The 27,180-nt window shown below is 35.2% G+C and overlaps 1 protein-coding gene across 1 annotated transcript in view; it reads left to right on the plus strand.

Moving 5' to 3' along the window:
- LOC132086270 (guanine nucleotide-binding protein G(q) subunit alpha-like) overlaps nucleotides 1-26,478 on the plus strand; it is a 112,514-nt gene extending 86,036 nt beyond the window's left edge. The window contains exons 4-7 of the mRNA XM_059491812.1: nucleotides 5,759-5,887; nucleotides 6,819-6,948; nucleotides 16,065-16,218; nucleotides 19,772-26,478. Coding sequence (XP_059347795.1) covers nucleotides 5,759-5,887; nucleotides 6,819-6,948; nucleotides 16,065-16,218; nucleotides 19,772-19,962 — 604 coding nt within the window. The 3' untranslated portion in view covers nucleotides 19,963-26,478. The remainder of the gene's footprint in view (nucleotides 1-5,758; nucleotides 5,888-6,818; nucleotides 6,949-16,064; nucleotides 16,219-19,771) is intronic.
- The last annotated feature ends 702 nt before the right edge of the window (nucleotides 26,479-27,180 follow it).

Here is a 27,180-nt window from a genome sequence, read left to right on the forward strand (position 1 = left end):
ATAGCTAGAGGAGGGTGTTTCTTTGAAGTGTCTGCCCCATGTTGAAGGTGCTCCAAGATCTTGATTTCTGAAAGTAAATTCAAATAAGTTTTGATGGTCTGTCTTCATTAGGTGGTGTAGCCCTAGGAAATAAGGCTCAGTATTGAGCTCCCTGTTCATGGTGACTGGAGTTATACTCAGTTTATTAAAGAACTTTACTGGTTAAAACAACTGTGGTCTGCTTATTAAGCTTAGGAGTCTCACTTCCTTGCTCAATTTCCATATGGGAAATACATGTAGGAAAGTACAGAGTCAGTCTATTCCCATAATCCTATTCCTGCTGTTACCTGGAAATGTAGACCCACTGTACCTTTGATATGTGCTTTCTTTCAACAGCATTGTTAGCATGTCCATAGCTTGGCAGCTTCACTGAAGCTGGCTGCAGGCTTAGACCTTGTCACAGGTGATGTAAAGTGCATTAAAAATAATTACTTAGCTCTTGGTGCTGACTGGGAAATAAAAGTCTTCCTCTGCTTCTAGTCAGCGTGCAGATCACGGGTATGTTGCTAGATGCTGGCAGCTTGTCCTGACGTCAAGGGAGGTCCACTGCCAGCAGCTCATTACATACTCATTGCCTCGATAATGCACCTTCTGCCTGTCACTATAGCAACCCCCGGAAAATTACCTCAGCACCACTAAAATTCATGTTTATTAAAACTAATTATGGATATAATTAACTTTAGAAACTTGGTCTGTATCGTAAATTTACTCAAAACCATGTATTTTCTCATTTTATCTCCTTTCTATAATGCCTAGCTGAGTAGGTGCTGTTTGGGTGAGAGGCCATATAGCTACAGTGTGACTCATCAAAACAAGGTTTCTCAATAGATCGTGAAAATGAACTCTGAGTACCATGTAGCTGAGACCTAAATGTCTTGCACAGTTGCTACTACCTGTACAACTGATTTTTCTGTGGTAATGCTGGTGGTTACTCAGTGTTGAACTAGACCTCAGGATGGCTTCCAGAGTGTTTCCAATAACCATATTGTTATTATGACTTCAAAGTTTGAAGCCAATAAACTGAAAAAATACTTGCTCTGTGCAATTACTGGCTACTGTCCTTTTTTGTAAGATTGTATCTATGTCAAGTCTTGTGGTTTGTTTGCTAGAGTGCATGTAAAGTCAGTTGAAGTATACATTGGAGAGTTAAGTGCATTGGTAAGACTGATTTGCAGTATGTGTTATTCCATTTTGAATTGAGCATCTACCCTAAAACACACAGTGCATTTCTCTTATTTGTTTAAATTTCTTGTTTGTATGTAGGATTTGTTTCCTCAGGAGGGCAATATAGTTGTCAGTACTTTAGGGCTGCATTAGATAAGTGCTTTAGAACCACAGTGAATCAGTTTATTAGTAAGCAGATACATACAAAAGCCCATCAAATTTTCATTTACTCCTCATCCATCTGCATTAAAAAACTCAACACAGTTCACATGGCTGTGGCTTCACAAGTTGTCTTCTGGTTGCAGATAAACCAGTGAAGAGAATAAATCCACCCTGCTTTCTTGCTGGAGTTTATGGACTTGCCACATCCTAGGACATATCCCTCAAATAAACCATAATCAGAACAATTTCAGTAGTGTTTCTTCACTGTTCCAAATAATATTGGCAGAGATGTGTTATCAAGCTATTGCACAAGTTAAAGAACTGGCAGCTGGGGATGGGCAGAGGAGCAGCTAGGGTGGTCTGGAGCCAACAGAGTTGAAAGCAGAAGACAATTGGCATTAGCTAGCACTTTGGATGTTTTAATTTAAAGTTGCTGCCTCATAAAGTAATTCAAAAACAAATAAATCATTAGTTTGATAAGCTGTAGAATGTTTAGAGCTTATGTATGCAATGCTGCACTTCCCTGGTGATCAGGGAATTTCTTTAAGCCCCAGCTTTCATGAGGGTAAAAAACATGTCAAATATCCAATTCTTTTGGTACAAAGAAGATTTAAAAGTAAAAGTCTTTATTGTGACAGCAAATAAACCATGATAAGCCAAATAATAAAATCTCAATGCTACAGGAAGAGTTAGAATAGTAGTAAGTGGAAAATGTGTGTGCTGCTGGTATGTCTTTAAATATTAATTGTATTCTAGTTGTCTTCTCTTTTTATGTAGTCAGCTGCATTCACTTACATATTTCCTCTCAGCATTTTGAAATAGTGACTCAGCTCAACAACCAGTTGTTCAGAATAATCAGACTGTCACCCCACCCCTTGTAATGAAATGCAAAAATCCATTTTTGTGCTTCATAAAGAGAAAGTGCCTTGAGTTTTCTCTGTGTAGTACTGTGGATGTAGAGATGTAGTGTTTTGCAATTAATGCACAAGTTATGATAATGTTTTGAGGTTATGTGTGTTGATATGCTCTCATTGGTATTGTAGGAAGATTGCACCTGACTGAAAAGAGACATTTTATTTCTGTCATATCAAAAGTCTTCAGACAATGTTATAAAACAGTGAAAAAAAGGGAACAGAAAGACCCTGATGTCAATCCCAATGATAGATGTTCTTGCTTAAAGAAAATAGGTGGTTTTTTAAAATTCCTTCTTTATTTTAGAGGTTATGTAAATTTTAAAAGAGACATGCCACATTTTTAGTGAATTTAGAAGATCTTGAAGACAACTTTGTGTTGCTGCTGCTGGCAGAACTTTCAGTCTGATTTTCAGATTTTCATGTTTAATCCCCCTGAAGTTGATAGCAGAACACCAAGTTACCTATCTTCATGGGGTAACAGGAAGTGTAATTGTCTGCAGAACTATCAGTAACAGAAAATACCGGTTCCTTTGCTTCAGAGCAACAGTGCAAAACTTAATTTAAATCTGAATTTCAGTACAAGTAATTTTTCAGCATAAGTTAAAAGAGTCTGTTAAAATAAAATGTAAAAAACTCCAAAAAACCCAGAAAAAACTCAAACAAAACCAAAACCAGAACAAACAAACAACAACAACCACCAAAAACCCAAACAGAAAAACCACAAATCAAAACTAAATCCATTTTTTTCTCTCCGGGAAGAATTTAATTGACAATTTGCAGTATGGTCACAGCATTAAAATAGCAACGATAAAAGACTTCAATTTGTAAAACTAAGACTTGTGATATTTTCATTTAAATAAATTGATACAATAATACATTAATTTATTAAGTTTTAAGTTTGAAGAAAAGGGGATAAGGGCTAAATATTACTGGAAAACAACAACAACAAAAAAAGTGGGGTGTTTTCTAAATGGCTTTTGTTAGCCTGTATATTTATGATTGTATGTATGTTAGCCTGCTATTTATGATTGTAAAAAAGATTTTCTTCTTTTAGAGTTTTGGTGCACCCTTCTGTTTTGATGGTTTTTTCCTGTGAGATAGTCCTACTGGTTTTGACACTAATTCCTTGATTCTGGGTTTGAATGTATAATTCAGGACAGTTCTTAGAGAGCCCAACACTCTTTATTCTGTTAAGTGAAGCAATCCAGGATATTAAGTAAGACTCTAGATATTAAGAAAGACTCTGTAGGTATGCATAAGGACTCTTCTGTGGACTGTGTAGACTCTGTAGGGGGCTACAGGTGAAAGAGGAAATGACCTGTTTTTGGTTACTGCGTGAGCAGAACTTGAGCATAAAGGATGAGGACAAGGAAAAGGTTTTTTAAGGATAAGTTAGTGTTTCTAAAACTTTGGACAAAAAGTCCCCAAAAAACCTCATCTGCTTGTTTATTGATTTCTAGAAACATGAATGAGATGTTACAATTTAATAGTATCTATCCCTTTGATTTATTACCTTCCTAAAATGAGCCAGATGTGCATTACCAGATAGTAACATGTCCACTGTGCAAAGATGCAGTAACCAGGCTCACCTTGGAGACTGCTTGCCAAAGGAAAGCAACAAGACAGTTGTGTAAATGGGCACAATGGGCCACCTGCCAATTTATTCAGTTAAAATTCTCTTGCTCTTATAAATACCACTGTAGCATGTAATGACTGGCAATGCTTCTTTATCTCCCTCCAAAATTTCATCAAAAAATGAAACTAATTATTCTGTAGGTGGGAGGGAATAAGAATCTAATTGAGTCTGTCACTTTCTTATGGTAATAGTTATGGATTTCATTCACTTTTTTTTTTCCTTTTCTGCCAACAAATTGGTGGTGACTTGTTCCTGCTGCTTTTTGTGTAAAAAAAACCCTGATGGCAGATCCAGTGCTCAGACTCTCAAGCCCTTTTCTCACTGCCAGAAGCCAATTAGCATTCTCAGAAAATATTTTCAGACTAGTACCTTCTGGATTAACTGAGATAGTGTTCAATTAATCTTTCTCACATTGGTATTTACTATTGAATTGATACTCCATTAATAAAACAGAGTGAAGGAAATTTGATAATTTTATAATTGAGCCAATAATAATTTGGCTCTTCCCAAAGCTAACAAATTCTTCTGTATTTTTACTGTAAGGTAGAAATTAAACTTGTTTGTTTCTGTCATCGTTCAGGATAACTTCTCACTATTTTATTAAAGAGTAATCCAGAACCTCTAGAAGAAGTCGGATTATTTCTTGTGTGGGTTTATTTAAAAAGAGTGTCTTCACTAGTTACTACAAGGAAAAGAACATGTTCAGAAGTTGGTGACACTTCATCATCATTTAATAAATTACAAAACCATTGCTCTCATCCCCTAGAATGAATGAGGGGATCCCTACATTAGTTTATCTTCTTAGTGACTAACTGTAGGGTTACTGTTCTGCTGTGAACTAGCCAAATGTCAAAGAGCTTGGTTTCCTGCAGCAGTCCTTCTGCCACAGGTCCACCATGGGGAGGGCATAAGCTTCGTGGTGCACTGACTTCATTAGATGTCTAGCTCCTGGACACACACATGGGTACCTTCCTTTTTTGGAGGATGTTTTTCATAACAGCTAATTAAAACCTTCAGTAAACTAGTGCTTTATGGTTGAAACTTACCATTAACCAATAAGCAGAATAGGTCTATGTTATAGTTACTGAATATTTACAAGCAATTTTATACAATTTTGGGCTATTTGTTAGCCAGCTGGAGTGTGTTTCAAGTACTGCAGACTTATCAACCTAATCAGAAGTTTCAGTGTGAATGCAGGAGTTCAGGTGCCAAAGATCCCACTAATTAGTTTGTGCTGCCTTCTGGTAACAAGATCTGGAGAGTGTTTTAATTGTCAGTGGTTGGTCTTTTCAATTTTTAATTTAGTCTCAAAACAGTGCTCTTTATCTTCCTGTCATTTTATAACTGGTAATGATCTATTACCAGTCAGTCACACCAGATTCCTGTAGACCACTATCTATTCTATAGCAGTCCATTGTTTTTTGGAAGGTTCATTCAGTCTTATGGAGTTGATATTCATACAGACTGAATATCAAGAAATATGTTACAGATTCAAAGCAATTTTATGTTTTTCACACTTTGTACAATACTATGCCTCTGAATTTCCTAGAATGATGTAATTGACAACTTTGGTGAATTTACATGTGAAAGCCAAGCAAAATTATATGAGATTAAGAAAAAAACATAATAATTTTGCTAACTTTCTTGTAGAATTAGCTTGCAAGTGGTGATGGAGTACCTTTTTATATTTTATCCCCTCTTTTCTGCCGATAATGCTTTTTTTTTTCCTGTTGTACTTCTCCCTACCCCACACCCCACTTCCTTCCCAAGCTTTCCTTTCTCTTTTCCTCATGGGATGATGGTGTCACTGTCTAGCATTCCTGTTGTTTCTCCCTGTTTATAGCTATCTTAATGACTTGGACCGCATAGCAGATTCCACCTATCTGCCAACCCAGCAGGATGTGCTCAGAGTTCGAGTCCCAACAACAGGGATCATTGAATATCCATTCGACTTACAAAGCGTCATTTTCAGGTAGGAAAAAAGTTTTGGCACCCGCTTGCTTTGCTTCTTTTGTTTCCTTTTACATTAGCAGTGTCAAGTAAGGATATTCATTTAAACTACATAGAAAGCAATTATTCTGGTATTAAAATTTGAACTTGGTGGGTTTGTTTTTATCTAATTGTCCACATGTATTCAGTAGCTCATGTTAAAAATGTCAAAGGGATCAAAGCCAATTAGGTTTGTTATTTTTGAGAGCAGTTTTTACTGATAAAAATTCTGTAATTAATCTTTTCAGTAATATATATTGAAGTTTCACTATGCATAATAATCTGAAAGTCCAGCCAGGTGCCCTTGTCATTCATGTAAATCATGGAATAAAAGGTCACCATTTGTTAGTTGATTTTTAGAGAGATACCACCCTAATTTAGTGCAAGTACAATTGTTTAAAAATAACCAAGGAATTGTAATAATGAGTTAGACACCTGTGTTTACACTGAGACATGGGATGAAATGGAAATACACTGCAAGCAAACATGAGTTTTGATTTTGGCTGTCAAAGCCTTTATTAGATAAGTATTGTTTTCTATTTGTCTGCTTAAAATGGGGTAGCTTTGACAAGTTGTAGATTTTGATTCTGTTATGGGGAGGAGAAAATGGTGGTCCACCATCTGTTTTGTGTTTGTTGCTGAATACATGGGGCATGCATTGCCAAATCTTTGCTCATGAGACCTTTATATCTCATAATTCTGAGGGGTCACAGTAGTTCAAATACAGAAAACCCATCAGCAAGTATGATTAACATGCTTATAACAGATTCTATTAAATATCAGTGGAAAAAAAGCCATTAAGAAAACCTAGCCAAACTGTGTTTTAAACTAAATTCTTGTATTTTGCTGTGTTTGTAGTTGGGTGTTTGTCTGTTAAGGTGTTCATGGATTTGATGTGGTTGTTAATTTTGCAGAATGGTGGATGTAGGAGGCCAACGATCAGAAAGAAGAAAATGGATACATTGCTTTGAAAATGTCACATCTATAATGTTCCTAGTAGCTCTTAGTGAATATGATCAAGTGCTTGTGGAGTCAGATAATGAGGTAAGCAACCGTCAGCAAAACCCATGAGTTCTTCAAAAAAAAATAGTTTTACTAGTCCAGTCCCAGGTGTTTTCTAAATGCATCTACAAGCAATCATACACAAAAGGCACACAGAGGAGAAGCACTTCAGGGATCAAAGGGGAGGAAGGGTTCAATCTTCAAGTATGGCTAAGTGGATCTGCTCCATGAAGGATTCAAAGAAGTCTCTATTTTGTGTTGAAGAGGAATACAGTTGAACACAGAGAAATGTTTGTTCAGTTACTGTTATGAGCAGAGGCACAATAATAGGTGGTGTAAATGAAGACAAAATTTATCAATTCCTAAGGAACAGCCCCAGGGTAGCAAACTCCATTCCTTTGACTTAAAACCCAAGGTGTATATTGTATTTTTGTTTCAAAAAACCAAGAGAAGTAAGCAAATGGGTGTGCTGATGGTTCAAAGCACACTATCCATTGTTTTGAATGAAGACTAAGGATGATTTTATATGTTGAAGGTATTTTTCTATCCTGAGGGCTTTTTAAAGTTACTCAACGAACTTTTACAAATTTTAGTAATTAGCACTGTTTTGTGAAAATCTTTCAGCACATACTTTAAAAAGTTAGATGAAAAAAGGAGAACATCAGACAATATCTTCTTCATGGCTGGATACAAGTTTCACTGTTTAAAACAGTTGTTGACATAAAGTAAAACAGGTGTCCCTGGACAATCACAATTGTATATTGTATATTGAGCTTTCTTTAGGATTTTTTTTTAAAGCCTTGGAGCTCTGGAAATTTTTACATTTGCAGTGTTTTCATAAAAAACCCCTGTTTTACATTAAGTGTATAATTACCTGTGTCATTCAAGGCTGAATTTCCAGAAATTATGATGTAGTCTGCACCAGCTTCATCTCCTATAATTTATAGGAAATACAAGCTAGACACATGTAGTTAAAAAAGAGAAAACTGTCAGACTTGGTATGTTTCAAGTCAAACTGGAAGTGTCTGGTTCTGTCTTCTTCTGTTTGCATTATTCTTTTGTAGCCACAAAGTCAACACACCAATACTAAGCATTTTAATTATACAAAGCAAAGCAGAATTTATTGGAAATTGCGTAATGTGAAATTAGTTATGATATTTTTCAAACACTATTCTAACTATCCAAAATAAGCTTCATGGAAATCAAAACTTTCTTGCAGATGGTTTTTACACCTCACTACTGAACTATTTATGTTTTTAACAACAGAGGAAAACTTCTGAACCTTTTTGACTTGTAGTTTAAAATATATTCATGTCTTTAATTCAAATCAGTTTTTGTTTTCAAGTTACACATACATAGCCTAGTAGGCTTTCCAGCACACTTGGGCCTGTGTTACTCTAACTCTGGAAAGGATCTAGACAGTCTTAGAGCTGAGCACCAATCTGGGCAGCTCAAGTTGTGGCTTTCAGCAAACTTGTCACCTGTCTGTCTAGATTTTCTTGGTATGCAAGGACACTGCCTTCTTCCCTTCTTTTTCTCTCCTCTGTATCTCTAAACATTGCAGTCCCAGAATTAATGGAAGAATGAGTTTATTTATTCCACACAAAGCAAAGCATAGTTTATCTGAATGTGGGTGTGGCAGAAATATGGCTTTAAATGTTTGTTGACACCTTGAATTAGGAAATTCAACTCACAAAGCTATTTTTGTTCTTCACTGAGGTGTGACAACCTCAGTAGGGAAGACAGTGGTTTAACTTGAAGACTTTGGTAACCAGCCAAGAGATACTTTTCATGCTTAGCTTTAAATTGTGGAGCAGTACTGAAATTTTAGCACCAAAGTGGAGGGAGTGTGTGTGAATGTTCTACTTTCTTAATATGTATGCCATCAGTGTGATACTAGAATGGAATCTAATAATTCTTTGGTCTATGTGGCTCATATTGAAATTAAAATATCTGACTTGACAATTTACAGTGTTCTGCTATTTACTTTTCATTGCTTTCATGGCCTGATTAAACTATGATTTTTGTACAGTGGCCTACTTTCTTTTTCTAATTAGTCCATTGCATATTGCCTTAAGTCTCATTTCCTGTAGTACATTTTTACAGAGAAAAGTGTAGTGTTTAATCATTTATGTCATCCTTTTTAGTTAATACAGTTTTTCATTGATATAATTTTAATGAGTAAATAGAAATATTTAAAAAGGACTATTTTCTATTTGCGGGGGTGAAGGGGGTGTTGGTGGTTATATGAGCTTTCTCATTAGGAAGTAAAGACTCTTGATTTTTATTTGAAAATGTAATGCCTGATGGATAGTCAGTTGTAAATCTGTTTGTTTCCTTGTTTATCTTATTCAAGAGAAATACATTTGGATTATAAATCAGATGAGGTTACACTTAGTTGGGAGTCTTTGTTAGTGTCTCTCACTGGATATATGTGAGTTAGTGCTGGAAAATGTTTCTATTTTCATGCCCTTGCTGGAATTTAGAATTAAAAGTTCTGAGGAATGTAACTCTTGTGTAAGTGGACATACACAGAAAATAAGAAAAAAAGAGAATAAGAGTGCAGAGTGCCTGTTATCCAGAGAGGTGCAGGATGACTTCTAAATGACACACCTGTGAAATTGCACTCCCCTGACAAATACCTGAAGAGTTGTGAGCTTCAGTCCTGAAGACAAGCACACCTGGCTGTCCACCTGTATTTGTATGATGTCTCTAACAGGTGATACTCAGACCCAATGGCATCTCTTTTAAGTGTGTTTCTAGATTGTAGATAATTTGGTTTTGGTATGAAATACAAAACAGGTAGTTAAAAAATATTGCAGTTAAAATCTAATTTATTAAAATTTATTAAATTTTTATTAAAATATTGACATGAAACATAGGGCTTACAGCTTAACTTTTAAATCCGAACAAAAGTACATCTGCAAAACAGATGAGCCTAGATGGAACTTGTGTAGCGTTAATTTGTGTAATACATTAACAGGTGACAAATTGCTACCATGTTCCAGTCACACTTTGTTCTGAGGTGTGCAAAAATAAGAAATAGCATGAGACTGCAAAGTTCAGAGTATGTTTACTCTTCAAAGAGGCAATTATCTGAACAATGTATTTCATTTTTTCATCAGAGCTCTCATGCTGTTCACATCTGAGCATGCTTCCACTTCTCTTCCAGCACTGTGTTACTTATTCTCAGTCATACATGGCTTAGTGTGAAGGCTGAAAGAAAACAATACTGAGATCAGAGGACTTCAGTCTTTCTACATCATAAATAAATGTAATGCTTCATTTGGCTGGTTTTTTCATCAACAGCCAACAATCCAGAACAATTGAAAATGTGGCAGTGGGATAATACAAACTCCTTTAGTTAGAACTAAAATCCTCAAAAAGTTTTCATACTATCTTATTTATTTTTTTCCCATGGGAAATCAAATCTCCAGAATTGATTGGTTATTTGGAAACTTGAGAAAACAGCACATTAATTATCTGTGTCAAACCCCATTGCTCCATGTATTGTATCTCTTAAAACCTGTCCACACAAATGCATATTTATTTTTGGCTTGTGGATAAAGAACCTTTTGAATGTAAACTATCAGTGCTGGGAAAGATTTTAATTAGGAAGAGTCAGAGCTTCTCTCTTGTTGAAGTGGATGGTTCATAATGGAAGTTGGGAGCTTGGATGATCATGAACCGGCATACAGAGGCTGCCAGAAATATTGCTTGTAAATGGTGCTACTGGCAAAGATGTAACTGTTTGGGGTTTTTTTTCAGGGACAATTTGATTTTAAAATGTTTTTACTTATTTTTCTCAAATATATGTAGGTATTATGAAAATAGCCAATTTTGGCATTAGTGTTATGTGATGAAAAATAATTAAGGAGCCATTTTTGCATTTAAAAAATACTTGACAGCAATACTTGAAGCATGTTTTATGAGTACTTTATAGACCGTTTTTGCTTTGGACAGTATGTTTGGTTTTTGATGGTTGTTGAACATGTTGATTTAATGGATTTCAACTGTCACTTGCTTCATCTGTGTCTCTGCTGGGTACATAAAATTGCCGTGTACTTGAAAGTGCAGTGTTGCAAATTCAGTTTTTTGGAGAGTTGAGAGTTCCTCTCCCAGGTGATTTAAAAACACAATTCTTATCTACAGAGACTTTTTTCCAGTCCTCTACCAGAAGCTGTTTTTTTCAGTCTAGTTTACAGAAATATTTAAGACAGTGAACAAAATAAAGGAATTATTCCTGAGCTCTGTTTGAAATAGCCTATTGACTGCATTTGTGTTACTCATCAAAATATTTGTGTTGCAGTTTTTACTAAGATGACTAGTTACAGCAGTAGAGCTATGAGATTATACTTCATACTGGTGGCAAAAATGCAAAGCACTTCCAATTTTGATACTGTATTTACTTTTTTACACAGTGGAGGACTCTGCACTTACCTCCCACTTCCTCATTTCCTCTACTGTTTCCCAGGTTTTGCAAAGCAGCTTCATTAAATATTTAGCCAAGAAATATGCTGTAGGTCTTTCTGTAGAGCTTGACATTGCTTCTGTGAAAATAATTGCTAGGGATCTTAGTTGGATAATAGAGACATTCCAAGTTAATACAGAGTTGTACATAAAAACCATGCAAGTTTTTGTCAGCCAAAATAATAGAGTCCATGACAATGACAATAACCTTCAGAAATACTAACTTCTGGTTTTTCTGAAGCTCTCATGCGTCAGTATCTCGTTTTCTACCTTTATCATCTCTGAATGCCCTCTGATTCATATAAGCATTTTTGCCAGCATACAGAAGTTGCATACACAGAACAAGTAGTTTACTGAAAAATGCTTGTTCGTTTACCTCCTTGCCACCTTGTCTCTCACTGCATTCCAAGAAAATGTAGTTCCTCAGACTATGTGAAATCCTAATTTTCCTAATAGACACTGTTTGAATTGCTAACATTTTTTAAAGAGAAAAGTAATTACTACGTTTTTTGTTCAGTGCGTGAATTACAGTACGCCCACTAGATGCCACTCTGGATAGTCATAAAGACAATAATGGGTGAAACTCCACTAGTGCTTCTCTGTTGTTTCAGATTAATATTTTACTAAGTGTTTTCTGTCAAAGCACTGCTTGTTAGCTGGAAAATGCTGCTTTCCCTTCACTGAATACTAGCTGATACAGCTTTTAAATGCTGTTTTAGCACTCTTGCAGGTATTCTTCAGGATCTGACAGTTGAGTGCTTATAAATTACCTCCATTTTGTTATTTCTCTAATTGTAGGAGTAATTGCATTTTTCCAGAGCAACAGATAGCAAAGAGACATCCAAACAAGAAATCCATCCTTTTAATAGGAAAATTGAAAGTGTACATATAAAAATAAAATTTGAATTAAGTGTACTCCTTTTTAATCCATTAAAATTTAAGGAAGAGTAGGTTTGCATTTGGATAAAAAATGTGGGGAAACATGGTTTATACTTCTGCTTGTATTTGTATTAATGTTTAATTGTTGTACAAAAACTTTCCAGCGTAAAATCTTTTATATAAGAAGTACATGACAGAAAGAAATTCCATTTTATTTTTCTTTCATAGAAACATATTTCTAGTCATAAAATTGGACAGTCATGTAGCTCATTAGTAAGTACAGTGTTTTTTCTTGATATTTATTTAAATATTAGGATAACTTTGTCCAAGATTATGTAACCTGTTTGTAGTTAACAAATTCACTATTGGAGTATGTCTACTGTATTTCTTACTGAGTTTCATAATGATATTTTTACCTTGGACTGACAACTTCATCAGGTTGTATGGAAGATGGAGAGTTTTACACTGGCATCTGTATATCCTTACAAGAAAAAGAGAGGAACAGCTGGTGATATCAGTATGTTTTTATGTAATTTTGGATTGACAGCAGACAAAAGCTGATCAGGGAAGTTGCCCAGCCCAGCAGATCTTTAGGGATGATGAAAACAGTAATCCTGCTGCTAATTTTCCATGTGCCAAGCCAGAGAGGCCATGATGAGCTGTTGCTGCTGTTGGACAGAGGTTGCTGTGGAAGGTTGGCTTCACTGCAGACATTGGCTGTCAGCTACTGAAAATGCCTTGAGCCACATCCAGCTGCACATTTCTGTACATTACTTATTCTAGTTTCTATCTGCAGCATTTTTTGTTGAAGCTGAAATAAGATTTTTCTGGAAACAATTTGGTGAGATAGAGCTGCTCATAAAAGGAGATTAAGTACTTGGACAACCTAGTAAATATTGCCTGCCCCACATTGTTGCTGGTTTTTGGTTTTTGTTTGTTGTGGTTTTGGGTTTTTAGGAGTTTTGTTTGTTTGTTTGTGTGGTTTGGTTTTGAAGAGCCATACTGTAATGCTTGGTTTGGCAAAGCTTCCTTCATGTTGCATCTGACAGAAGGTCACATCTCCAGTGCTAGTCTCTTTCCATACTCCTTGTAATCGTTTCCCTACTATCAGGGAAAATATTGTAACATAAAACTATCTTTTACACAAGCAATAGTGCATCCTGTTAAAGAAAGGTTTTTTCAGAAACCAGTTCAACCATATGATCTTGTGATTAATTAAACTGCTAAAAAATATTATGGCACATATATTCAATAAAGGAAAAGAGTAAGCATTGAAAGGAGTGAGCTATCATTAGAAACAGAAAACCAGTTTAAGAAAAATTTTAGAGGATAATAAATTCCTCCAGTATTGGAGGAATTTACTCTGGCATAAAAATTGTTTTTATCTGCTGTGAGACAACCATAAAAGTTGAATTGCCCTTAGTAATTGGATAAACAGAGAGATGAAAGACAGCAGAATGTTAATCAGAGATTGAGAAGTCAAAAATCAATCACTTCAAATTTTTTCTTAATCAGTCAATCACAGTAAATTAATGAAACCATTATTGCATTTTAATCTGTTATGGCAAACTGCATTTCTCTATATGGGCAGATAAAATTTACTTGAAAATCTCTAGGCCGTTTTTCAATTCCTACAAAACATCTGCAGACTACAGATATAAATGACAACATATCAAAATGTCAGTTTACTGTCTGTCCTTAACACAGTTTGCTTCTATTTCCCTTTGAAATAATTTGCATTCTATTCTATTCTGTTCTGTTCTGTTCTGTTCTATTCTATTCTATTCTATTCTAAATTTCATGGTCACCTAATCTGCTGGGAAAAGCATGAAGAGCCCACAGCCAATGTTCTGTGAGGACCTGAGCTTGTTTAGTCTAGTGAAGAAGACACAAGTACTTGTCAACAAGTATTTCTGGAGTTACATGGAGCTAAACTTTTTGAGGTGGACTATATAATAGATATAACTATACTAGGTAGTTCCCCTTGCCTTTTCTTAATGTCTTGTTAAGAGAAGAATTCTGCATATAATGTTGAGAAGAAAATAGCATCTTATTAACAGTTTGTCTAAGGAGTTATGTTTTATGCTCAGCTGTGTTGACATTAGAGGTTCTTTCCTTTCAGAGTGAAATCCTGGCAGTGTTGAAATCAATATGAGTCATGAGATCTGACTACATGAAAGCAAATGTTTGATTAGTCTGCATTAGTTTCTCAATATATAAATTCAACTATTTATTTTCATGCACTACAGCAACATGCAATAAAGTTTAACAGACCAAATCATCAGCTTTTAGTACAACGTTGAATTAGCTTACTATTTGTTTTTTTGTTTTATGTTTGGTATGAGTTTTTCATGTTCCCATTCTTGTTTATGTTGGCCTCGCTAAAATGCAAATTAGTGGAAGTAAATATACACTTACAGCAAAACTTTCTGAGTTATCTAACAGATTGTTGTATGGCTCAGTAAGAGCAGAATCTGCAAGATTCATGTTCTTATCATCCTCTGGAGGCCCATTTGGTGGTGAAACAACCTTTTCAGGGAGCTGCAGCTTTAAATTATAATAATAGTAAAAGGAGTAAGTTAGTTCCTGTCTTACAAACCATATTTGCTCTGGCTCTGTATTAACCACATCGAGTCAGCGTAACAGTTCAGAACTAATCGAATTGTAGCATTATTTTACAATGACAAAAGTTTTACAAATAGAAATAACTGTAGGCTTTTCTGGTATTTCAGTTATAATGCAAAGTGGTTTCAGGAGCAGCTAAAGAGTTAAAGGCTAATCCAATGGCATTGTTACCAAAAATCAGTAAAAATTAATGTAGCCCCAAGGCAGCATTAAGAAGCAGAAATTCTTTATTTAGCCAGATGCACAAGGGGGTAGCTCCTCCAAATACTGTGTGTGCTGAGTACAGAACATTTTCTCTTTATATACTGTATTTTACATACATACATATTAATTTTCCCAGAATAAACATACATACGATCATAATTTCCCCAAAATCCTTGACATGTGGTCCCTTCCCTCTGTACATGCATTCTTTTGTCCTGTGGTTCTCTTTGGTGGTACCTGCTGGTCAGCAACCCCAAAGTCATACCTGACTGCCTGGTGAACTGGTAAAAGTTAACATAACTGGGCTGGCTGGTTGCTTTCTAATTTTTCTTCCTACAGAATAAGCATTGTGTTCTTCCATAGGCTAGTGGGTTCTGAACAATAAGCATTGTATTAAGTCCAGGTGCCAGCAATTCTTCATCTGGCAGCAATGCTAGAAACAAAGGTAATAATTTACAATTTTTTAAAATTCAATGTAAACCCTTGATGTTGACAAAATATATTGCCAGGTTTTAAATTTACTTGCAATTATTTTAACCTGATCTCTAAGAATTGCTGAACTCTGTATTCAAAATTTGGGAAAGGCAAGTAAAATAAATAATGTTCTTCAACTTTGAATTGGTTGTCTTGTGTTGTTATATATGTCTCTAGCATGAATGACTTGTATTTCAATAACCACCAGTGTGTTGGCTGATTGTAACTGCATATTCAGGTTTAGCAAATGTTCTTGTTACAACTTTCAAGTTCATGACTAGTATTTTAAAGAATACTTATGGCTTAACTAGCTGAATTTGCAAAAGGAAGATGCCTGAAGGTTTCGTTTACTGTTTGCTCTTTACTTTTAATTTAATTAATTGGATCATAGGAAAGTGCAAAACAAGAAATGGATTCTTTTGCCAAATGGAGTGAAAATGCTTGAATTTATTTTGAAAAAAAATAATCTCATGACCACCAAAATTCTGCTCTCTTTTTTATTCCAGAATCGAATGGAAGAAAGCAAAGCACTCTTTAGGACAATTATCACATATCCATGGTTCCAGAACTCTTCAGTTATTCTGTTCTTAAATAAAAAAGATCTACTAGAGGAGAAAATTATGTACTCCCATCTAGTTGATTATTTTCCAGAGTATGACGGTAAGTATAATGACATGCTTTGTTTACTCTATAGTACTGGCAAATTGTGCTAGCTTGACCAAATACTAGACAGATAGATACTTTGGTATATTCCTTTAAAAATACTAAAAAATTGTAAAAAGTGATTGAAGTTTTGTGGAATTTTTAGGCTGCTAAGATTTTGATTTGTACTGTAATGACTTGTGGGTAGGATGGCAGAACCTCTATTGAGAAACTGTTGACTTTAGATGATATTGTCATATTAGTAGTAAACCACTTTTTGTCATTTTTCAAAAGTTAGGGTGAGAGTTTAAATTGAAATACAAGAGTTAAAAATAAATAGAAACATATTCCTTAATTGTACATATAGTTTTTATATTTTTGGTGCTTTGAAGTTTGCTTTTATATAAGATTGAATACTGAAGCGGAAGTGTTGTGAGCTCTCTGTAACATTCAGAGAAACAAGCAACCTCCCCTTCCACCCTTTTATTGTACTTTTTTAAATTGTTCTTTAACTTTACATTGATTATGTGGAGTTAATGTGTTTGTCCATAAAAAAAATTGAGGACTGTATAAGTGTTTCTATTAAAGCTGTACTTTCAGGAAGTTCTTTTGAGGGGAAAAGCTACGTATTTTGAGGTAACTGAGTGGAGGAGGCCTTGGTAACAGAGAAAAATCAAACTCATATAATAAGAGGTTTAAGGAACTAAATGTTCCTTTTTTTTTTTTGAAGAGAGAATCAATTTTGTCCCACCAGGAAGGAATAGCTGATTGGGAAGCTGAGAAGAAGATTAAAACTCCCATGTTCAAATATGGAAAGTACTAATGGGAAAAATGTACTTCTTGTTTTCTGTTAAAGAGGAAGAGAACAGAAAAAGCCTGCAGGATCAGATCACATTATCTATGAGGCAGTGTAAATTTAGTTTCATAGTAATGTAGAGAAGAGAACTGGCAGTTGAATAGAAATATGTTTGTTCTTTTGAATTTACTTTGTGTTACAGGTTCCCTAGACAACATCCCAAAGGTGAGTAGACCCTACAGTCTACTCTGTTACCTCCTCTCAAATGTTGACAAAGCCTTTGTAAAATGCTTTTCCAGGGGAAAAAAAAATAATTCAAACAGTTTGTAAAAACTTTGTTTCTCTTCTCCTTTTTCATTGATGAGGGGAAAAAACCCTTTTGGACTATCAAGGATGTGGGAGTGAAGACCTGCAAGTCTTTGAGAATCTTTTGTATCCTAATTCTGTAGGTCTTGCAGGACCTAACTCCAGAGACAATTTGATGTGTATACAATTTGATGTGTTTACTTCTTACAGCAGGGTGGAGTCTGTGACTGCAGAGGTGGTCCCCTCTTCTATCCCAGTGTATTGGGGATGTGGGAAGCGGGAGATCTGAGGAAGGTTTCAGAAATAGGTATTTTTAGCTGGATTGCTTCTCTCATCTTCAGAAGGGAGAAAGTAGCCTAGGGATGAGAACTGCTTGCCTGGGTGGCAAATTGGACAGATTAAATTAAGGAGTTCTGCTGCACAGTGCATTAGTAAGAGCTTTGAAAGGGAGGCCGAGCCATGCTGCTAGGTCGGTGTGTCATATGAAGACACACTTTGTATGCTAGTACTTGACAACTGACTCACAGGCTGGGAGAGGGAGTGAGGGCAAACACAAAAAGAGGCTGTAGTTGGTAGGAAAATAAGAGAAAAATACTGTTGTAGCACTTGTTACATAGATCTTCATGGTATCATATAGAGCCAGCCATGGAAAACTGCTGATTAGGGAGAGCAGTGAGCAAGAAAGCTACTAACTCATATGATAGTTCTTTTCTAGGTTTCTTAGACCAGAACCACTTCACCATCTAACTTTGACATTAACTCGTTCAGTTTTTTTAAGTTCCTGAGGTCATACACATACTTCTCTATGCTTGAAGTCAGCTAAAAGTTTAAATAACGTAAGATTCGAGGTGTGCCGATTTGGGTATATCTCTGAATAGGCCAATAGGTCTTGAGAAAACAGTGTGTGTAGCTACTGTGAAACTGTTTAACAAAATTCTGTTAGAAACTGTCTAGAAAACTAAGTGATTTATTTTGATGAAATCATTGTCTTTGGAAGCCCAATAATTTTCTTCATAAATATTCATATATATATGTGCTATTGTGAGACTTAATATTGCTGCTCTATGATAGAGTCTGGTGTCCAAGCTAAAGGCTCGAGCCAGTTGTGTTTTAGAAGCTGTAGAGGTGTTGGACACTGTCCAACTGTCCAGTGTCCTCTGTCCTGCCTCAGAAAACTTATTATCTGTTTATATTCCTAAATCTCAGAAAATATGTCATCTATGTATGTATGTGCATATTTGTACATCTGTTCACGTGCATACAGCTATTTACTGCCAAAGCTCACTCTTCCTCCACATAGATTTGCAGCACACCAGAAAGTATGTGCTTTCTCTTTTATACATCCCCGTCCTAAATTTTAGTTGCACAAATTGGAAGTGTTACAAATTTTAAGCTTGAAGTATTAAAATAAGGTCTGTTACCCAGTTCGTGAAATGTGTGGACATGTGTTGGGCACCTAACTATAGATTTTATGATTACTGAAGGACGGAGCTACAAATAACAGCTGGATGCTGGTATTTGTATTGCTGTGTAACAACAGAACTAATGAAGAGAATAGGAGGAAACAGCACAGAAAATCTGTGTTCTGTAGAAGCCCACATTTCAGAAACACAGGAGCAAGGGAACAATGACTTGGTGGCAGTACTAGAGTAATTGAACAGGATTCACCAGCTTGTGGCTTATGTTCTTGCTTCTGCACTGCTCTTTTGGCTGTGAACTTGAATGAATCCTCACTGTTGCAGGCTGGAAATAATTACTTTACCTTCTGAGATCTTTTAAGCTGAAAATGTAGTTTGGTTAGATTGACTCTGTCCTTCTGAGAGTTACAACTTTAATTTAGATATGATAGGATCATTAGCATACATAATTTAGATACCAACTAAAATACTAGATACTTTAAATTGTTAGAACATGAGCCTTTTACAGACAACAGTTTCAGCTGGAGAGCATCTGTGTATTTTATTATCACTTAAAGTAAATTAAGGTCTATTGATGACAATGTCAGATCCAGTTCAGGATATGATTTCTCTATGCTTCCTACTCAAATCCATATAGAGCTAGTAAACTTGCAGTGCTAAAATAAGTGAAGTAAAATTTAAATATAGTAGGTTTAGACTGAATATTCACCATTTCTACTAACTTTTAAAAGATTTAATTATATATCTAATTTTTTTAAATTTTCATTCTATGCATTTATAAATCACCTGTTCTAAAACAGGTGATTTATCTTGGTAAAGAAAGAAGATAGTCAGCAGTGAAAGACCAGCTCTGACTTAGTGAACATCTAAAATTTCTTTCCATCTTTATTTTTAATAGTTCCTACCACAAGGAATGCAGCCAGTATGTGATAATACTGATTAGTAAAAGGTTCCCCATCTTCTTTAGGTGGGGATCACAGACTGAGCCTTCCTTATTTTCTTTCAAAGAAGTGGAATACAAAGTTGACTGAAAACTGAACTTCTCTTACAGGACCACAGCGGGATGCACAGGCAGCACGAGAGTTCATCCTGAAGATGTTTGTAGACCTGAATCCAGACAGTGACAAAATTATCTACTCTCACTTCACATGTGCTACAGACACAGAGAACATCCGCTTCGTCTTTGCTGCTGTCAAGGACACAATCCTACAGTTAAACCTGAAGGAGTACAACCTGGTCTAACTGTACCTGGGGCATCCTCCAAAACCAACTTTCCGTGATTGAAGATATACAAGAGGGACTGTATTATAATCTGTGAAAACAATTTGCATAATACTAATTTATTGCCGGCCTGGACTCTGTGAATGTCCACAGAGTTTGTAGTTAATATTATGATTTTATTTAAAGTATATGGAGGAAAACCAAAAGATGCTGAAGTACATTCACAGCACATTTCCTCATTTTTTAGGTAAAACCATGTGACTCAATGTGTTTCAAATTCTCAGTCGTACATTTACAAAGGATAGCAGTTTTTTGCTATTGAAGCAAAATCAAGCTGATTTCCTCTTTGCCTAACCCTTTCTCTTCCCCTTCTTTCCTACTCCACCTATCTTTTAAAAGGTACAATGGCCTTTTTTTTTCCCCCCAGTTGCATTCCTGGGTGAAATGTTTTCTGTTGAATGATTCGGTCAGGAAAACACTATCATCACTGTTTAAGTCATCAGTATGACTTAAATTTTGCAGTATATACTTTGAAGGATCAAAAAGTATTGATACTGTGATTTTTAAATTCTTTACATGGATGTCTTCATTCTGTCTTCACTTCTGAGACTAGAATATTTGGATTGCAAAACAGAATTACAGTTGTCTAAGGATAATAAATGTAAACATAGTTTTACAGTTAAGAAAGGTGCACAGAAGACAGTAATGAAGTAATTAAGACACAATCTGGGATGTACATGGAATATGTTAGAACCTCTTTTTAATTGCCATGTGCCATTTTTTTCTCTCTTCTTTTATTCACAAATGCCAAATAGAAAAGTCATAGACACTACATTTTCCTCAGTGGCTGCAGCCTGAAACAATGTTTTTCTCAGTTGTGTGGGGTGTTTTCTCTTATGTTAGAGCTTTTTTAAGTGTTTGTTTTCCACAGTAGAAAAATTATTTTTATTGTACAAAATTCATGTTGCCAAATCTGGCTTTTTATAAAAGCAATGTGCTTGAAATATAAGATACTGATTGAAATGCCAAATGGATGGGTTGGGAACTGACCTGATTGAATCAACTGCCAAATGATTAACACACACAGTTTCAGCTCATGTGTTCCCTTTTTTAGAAAGTGTACCATTTTCTAATGCCAAAACCAACATGTAAGTGAATATTCTATAAGGTGTACTGTGCACCCGCATGTAGTCTAGTAATTTAAAGACAATTTAGATCTCTCATTTTGTAAGTTATGACATGAGATTGTTTTCTGTAATAATGTCAAGGCACCTTCAGTTGTATTACAAGAAGTTATTGATGAGAGATCACGTTCAGGAACCTTTTCTAATAAGGTTGATTGTTAATTGATTCACAGGCATTTGATAGGCTTTCATGCAAAATAGCCTTTCTCAATGTTCTTTAGAAGAGATTTATAAATGTAAATGAAGCAGTGACAAAATCATTCTTGAAATTTAAATGTGCAATTTTTAACAAACAAAAGTGCAGCACATATTGATGAGCCTTTATTCCGCAGCTTAGGTTGAAGGTTTTTTGACCACGTGCATGATTTCTAGCAAGAAAACTCTGTATAGAGTTCAGACATGTAATTGGATTGATTATCTATGATGCCAGCTGGCACTGGAGTGCACTTAACACAAAAATGGCTGCCACATAGCAGCAGATGGGAGGTGGAAAAAAGAAGGGTTTATTAGTTGATTTCCAAAGTTAACAATGAGATATTTTTCATCCTTAACCCTCCCAAATTCAAAAGAACAATAATAAGAATAGTTACTATTTTTTGCTCCCTCTTAAAACACCTTGTAATTTAAAACTGGTTGTAGGTATAGTGCAATTATGAATGCTATAATCATTGTACATACATATATATATATATATATATATGGCAGCATCCATATTGGCTTTGTAATCATTAATTTTTTGGCAAATTGAATGTGCTGTATTGATATGTATCTATGTAATTGTATTGTATGTCTTATAGCTAATTCACATTTTAAATAATGTTATTTTATTTACTTTTTTAAGAGAGAAGAATGTAAATTTTGTCAGTTTATTTCTGACTAGGGATTCGTTGTTGTTTTTATTTACAAAACAAAATACTATAGTACAGAGCGGTACTAGAATCGTGCTGTATAAAATCATTTGCACATTCCTGAGTAGAAGTAAATTGGAGACACCGAGACAGAGATGATTCACATTCAAAACAATGCTCAAATCTTATCAGGGCTTTATACAGCTGTATAAAACAAATCCTATTACAAGAACTTATGCTATTATATCTCATATTAGAACATAAACTTTAAATAGAAATTTCAGGTTTTATTTGAGTGATTCGCATTAGGTTATTTTCACTTTTCTGATAGTTGTATTGGAAAAGTAAATTCAGAGATATTTCAAACCATTGTACCATAAGTACTAATGTATATATGCTGTTGCCCTACAAATACCATGATAAAATGCAAAACATCAGATCAGTCTTTCAGAAACTGTGGAAACCTTAGGTATAAAAACAACAACCAAAAAGTCACTGTTGTTAACAATTTTAGGGAGTTAAAGTGTTTTATTTAATGAAGCTAAACCAGGTAGATGTAGATTATAAAAAGTGACACTGACATTCTGAATAGGGGATCAGAACAGTGATTCTTTCTTACATACAGCTTAACAAAATTGGTCCTGATCTTGCTATAAATGCAACAGAGCTTCTGTTTTCACAGTTCCGCTGTTGATAATATCCCTTTTTTTAACCTGGGAATACATTGCCCACACTGGGTTCAGTGCTATAAATGGAACTGTGGCCAAAAAAGGAAGGGGCAAAAAAAAAAAAGAGGGGAAAAGGAAAAAAAAAAAAAAAAGAAAAAAAATACAAACAAAAAGCTTAGACAGTAGTGTCTAACAAAAGTTTGGGGTTTTTTAATTTGTTTGGGTTTTTTTCCTTAGGGGATATTGGGTGGGGGAGAAGGAAATGTGGTTCCAAGTTTTGTACAAAAACGAAACAAAAGTTTACTCATGCTTTATAGTTATATTGTGATTGCAGAAGTTTTCAAGAGTGTGTGCCACTGGGCTATTTTCTGGTATTTTTTAGGTAAGTTGAACCTGTGGCAATGTTTAGATCATTTGAGCATGTTCTGGGGAAAAAAAATATTCGGCATGCTGAGGCAAGCTTTACATGAATCACCTAACACAGCAGTGCAGTATGACAGTTTACAAAACATTTTCTTTTTAAATAACACAGCTGTTCCCACTTGTAGTATATTCCATTGTGGTGGTGGTGGTGGTGTTGCTGTTGTTTTAATTGGCGGTTTCTACTATGCCTTATAGTGCTTAAGTCCAGAAGTTTGTGCCTCTAACATGAAGCTGAAGGCAAAAACATCAAGACAGAAACCCTTTTAACTTTGCCAAAATGATGTGTTTTCTTTGAATGTTATAAATGGGGGAGGAGGGAAGGAAAATGTCTTGGGAACCTGTGTATTCTAAATGTTCACTAGCACAAGAAAGCTGTAATACGTGTTTTACAGAAACCTGGAACTTGCCTTTTTCACAAATTAACTGTCACTGTCCTTACAGATGTAAAATGATGCAGCTATAAGGGCAGTTTACTTTTTATAATTCAATCCTTTTGATTGTCAAGGTGTATGGACTGTACTTTTTAATCATACTGCCACATGATTGTGAATCACTTTTTAAAGTTTGAAAATGGAGAAGAGACTTTTAATGCTGGATAACAGTCAGAATTGACTGCATGATTTGCAAAAACTCTATATGGGGGAAAAGGGCTGCATATAGATTTTGCTAGACTCCCAGCCTTGAGTTGTAAGATGCAGAAGACTTTCAGAGTACTCAACCTCATGACCCTTTCCTTGTTAAACAGTCTTCACAAAAGAATGAAATATTAGGAGAAAACAAGTACATGTTAACCCACATGAAAAAAATAAAATTTAGACATTTAATTTATTACATGTGCTGCTATTCTTGGAGATCTGTGCATAGTTATCCTGCAGACTATTGCATTAGTGAACTAATGAAGTGTTCACAGCATATTAACAAGGCCTACACATGACCTACCTCTAGTTAAGAGATTAGTAAAGTAGCTATGTTTTGGAGAGACTGACATAAGTAATTTAGAAAATTTAAATGTCCTGGTATTTAATTAACCATGGTATTTTAGAAATTGATGCTTTTACAAATGCGGTCCCTCTTTTGACATAAACCATAAGTTCTAGCATTTAATAGACATTAACTAAAGCCTTACCAGCTTGTTAGTTTAGTAGAAGTCTTGCAAAACAATAGCTTTAGTTTGAGAAGTGGAGCTACTAATATTTCCTCTGTTTTGCCTTCTGGTTATCTGTAGCATTTTGAGTTCTGTCAGTCAAACAAGAAATTTTTCTATCTAGTCAATACATTGGGGTCACAATTTAGATGATAAAAGAATTTTACTGTAGGTTTATCTTGAGCTTTTTCACAGTAGTCATACTGCAGGTAAGAAAGGAAGAGAGATTTTGAAAACAGTGTCAAAAGATATACTAAGTTTTATGTAAATTATTTGAAGGTTTTTTTGCTCTCAGAATACAGTTAAAACTGGTTTCCTCATTTACCATGCTGCAGGAAATCCTTATTTGACCAGTTCTTAATAATTTTTTTCTTTTAAGGAAGGGATGTCAGATGCATTTTTAAACTTAAGAGTGTTTAAAATAATATTTGCTGTTCTTAAAGTGTCACATAAATGCATGTATTGTGTGTTGCTCGAGGGATGGAAATAGTTTTTTTTGAAAAACTAATATTATACAGTTTCTACCCCTCAAAAATGTTGATGGTTAAAAAGACAGTATTTTTTGCCATATCTTCATACTATAGCATCTTCATTCCTTGAAATTTAGTTTTTCTGGAATATTTGGACTTATTGTTCTCCCAAAATGATTCTTATTTGGTAAATGCTGGAGACATGTATTACTCCAAAGTTACTTTTTAATTATACATGCTCCATCATCAGTGTCTAAATATTAAATTTCCAGAGTATCTTTGTTACAGCCAGATGTTCAAAACATTTAGGGTTTGTTACAGCGGAGAAGGTAATTCGACAGTATTATAAAAGTTTTGGAGTGTTTTTGGCTTGTGTACAATGGAAACTCAGAAGCATGGGAGAAAGGAAATAAAACCTATGTCTTAGGAAAAGAAAGCTCATGCTTTGCAGACAGGAAATTTTCTTAAGGCATTTTGGATGATTGCAGTGCTACTGCAAGAGTAGTGTGTTTCTTAGATCTTTTTGTTCACCTATGTCATGACAGCCATAACAGAAAGAGGCCCATGTGCTACTTTTCAGGAGTTTGACTCATACCTGGTCAACAATCAGTGGATCTGAGATCATCATTACTGAAGAAATAGTATTTCAGGCAAGTTGCAAAAATTAGTTGGTTCTCTGTTAAGTGAACAAAACAGTTGAGGTAAGAATCCTTACCTCCAACGGAGTGCAAACCGTTTGCCTAAGCAAAGACAAGAGTGAATGGTTCCTTGTTTTTCTTTGCAGTTGCAGAATGTATGGGAGAAGGATCAGTCACTAGGAAAGCGATTATTTTATGTCTGTGTCTCAGTGAAGATAGTGTCAACAAGCTACAGTGTCATTGTGACCCTTAGATATGTGCAATAGATGAAGAAGCCTGTATCTGTGTGATAAGTTGTGCATACTTGCAATTAAAATCTTACATCAGATGCTGTGATCATCTCACCCAATTACCAAGCACTTTGTAGGATACTGTCCCAAACATCTAGGAGTTCCAGAATATTTTAAAAATGCCACAACTGCACAATTGTCAGATCCTTAGGAGCACATCTGGTATCAGTATCTGATACGAAGGCACCAGACCCCCTCTCACAGCTCATTACTTTTAAAAGGAGCTACCCTCCAATACCTCTGATCCTGGTTTTCTTCCACTCAGAGCTTTCTCTCTCCCTTACGTCAGCCCTGCTGCTTTGTCAGTTAACTGGGTGGAAAAACAACCACCTTATTTTTGATCTTCTTGCTTGGCTGCTGTATTAGTCTAATTTTCAGGGGTGTCAGCCAGTTTGGCTGACCAAGAAGTTCCAAGAAGTGCTAAGTTGACCAAGTGGAAGGGGTAGAATTGCGTGGCCCAAAGGCTTAGAAATGAGGAAGAAAGGGAGTAACACATTCCTCTCTGAAAACCTCATCCTAGTGTTGTAGTTTCTAAACCGTTCATTTTATGCACTATTAGCTATTCTGGCTTGGAAGTGTTGCACTTTTCATTTTTAAAGGCCTTGATTGCATACTTATTCTTAAAAAAAAAAAAAGGAAACTGCAAAACAAGGAAAACTCTTTCTTGTTCCCCTTTAAGAATCACAAATTTCTGTGTACATAGACTAAATGAAACTCTAGTCAGACTGATGACTGATGCCAAGAAATCAAACTTAGTGTTAAGGATAGAAAAATACAAAAATTGGACTTTTATTCATACCACCAAAAAAACCCTCAAAACATAGCTACACAAAACAAAAAAAAAAAAAAAAAAAAAAACAAACAAACCAAAACTTCTTTTCCAGTAAGCTCAAAAAAGATGTTTTCTGTCTTATTTAAAATGCTCTGTTGCTGGGCCTGATATTCAAGGTTTACTGTGTCTTGTCCAAGGCACTTCTTTCTCCATTTACATTTATTTAATATCACACATTAATTGCTTCCTCTTCCACACTCATTAATTGCCATCTAAAGAAAATACAGTATTGCTTTATGTATGTGCACTCTGGAATACTTTCTGATCCTTGTGAATTAAATGTAAATTGGTCTGGTAAAATTCAACAACTGCTGATGTGGAACACACAGCTGAAGAGGAACACACTTTCTGCTTAATCTTCTTCCTCCTGCCATTTTGTTTTGATTATTTTTTGATATCTTTCCTTTATCCTGTTTGCCACAAAGAGAGGGTTTCTTGACATACCAGATTCAATTCTGGTAGCCATTGCAGAGTTGATCATACTGGCTGCATTAAAAGACAAATCGTGAATAAGAACAGCTTCAGAAGGTTCCTGTAATCAGGGGAAGATACAATTAGCCTTTTGGCTAATTGTATTTCAGAAAACTGTAACACCATCGTTCGAATACAAACATTTGAACAATGTAGTTGGCAAACATGGCCCAAATTTTGCCATTTTAATATGTCATTTTGCATTGTCAGTAGAGAGTTGTTTGCTAAGATGTTGCTGAAAATTTGCCTTTTTTCCTGCAGCCCTGTATGA

Source organism: Ammospiza nelsoni, chromosome Z, assembly GCF_027579445.1.
Source record: "Ammospiza nelsoni isolate bAmmNel1 chromosome Z, bAmmNel1.pri, whole genome shotgun sequence".
In the NCBI taxonomy this organism is placed as follows: Eukaryota; Metazoa; Chordata; class Aves; order Passeriformes; family Passerellidae; genus Ammospiza; species Ammospiza nelsoni.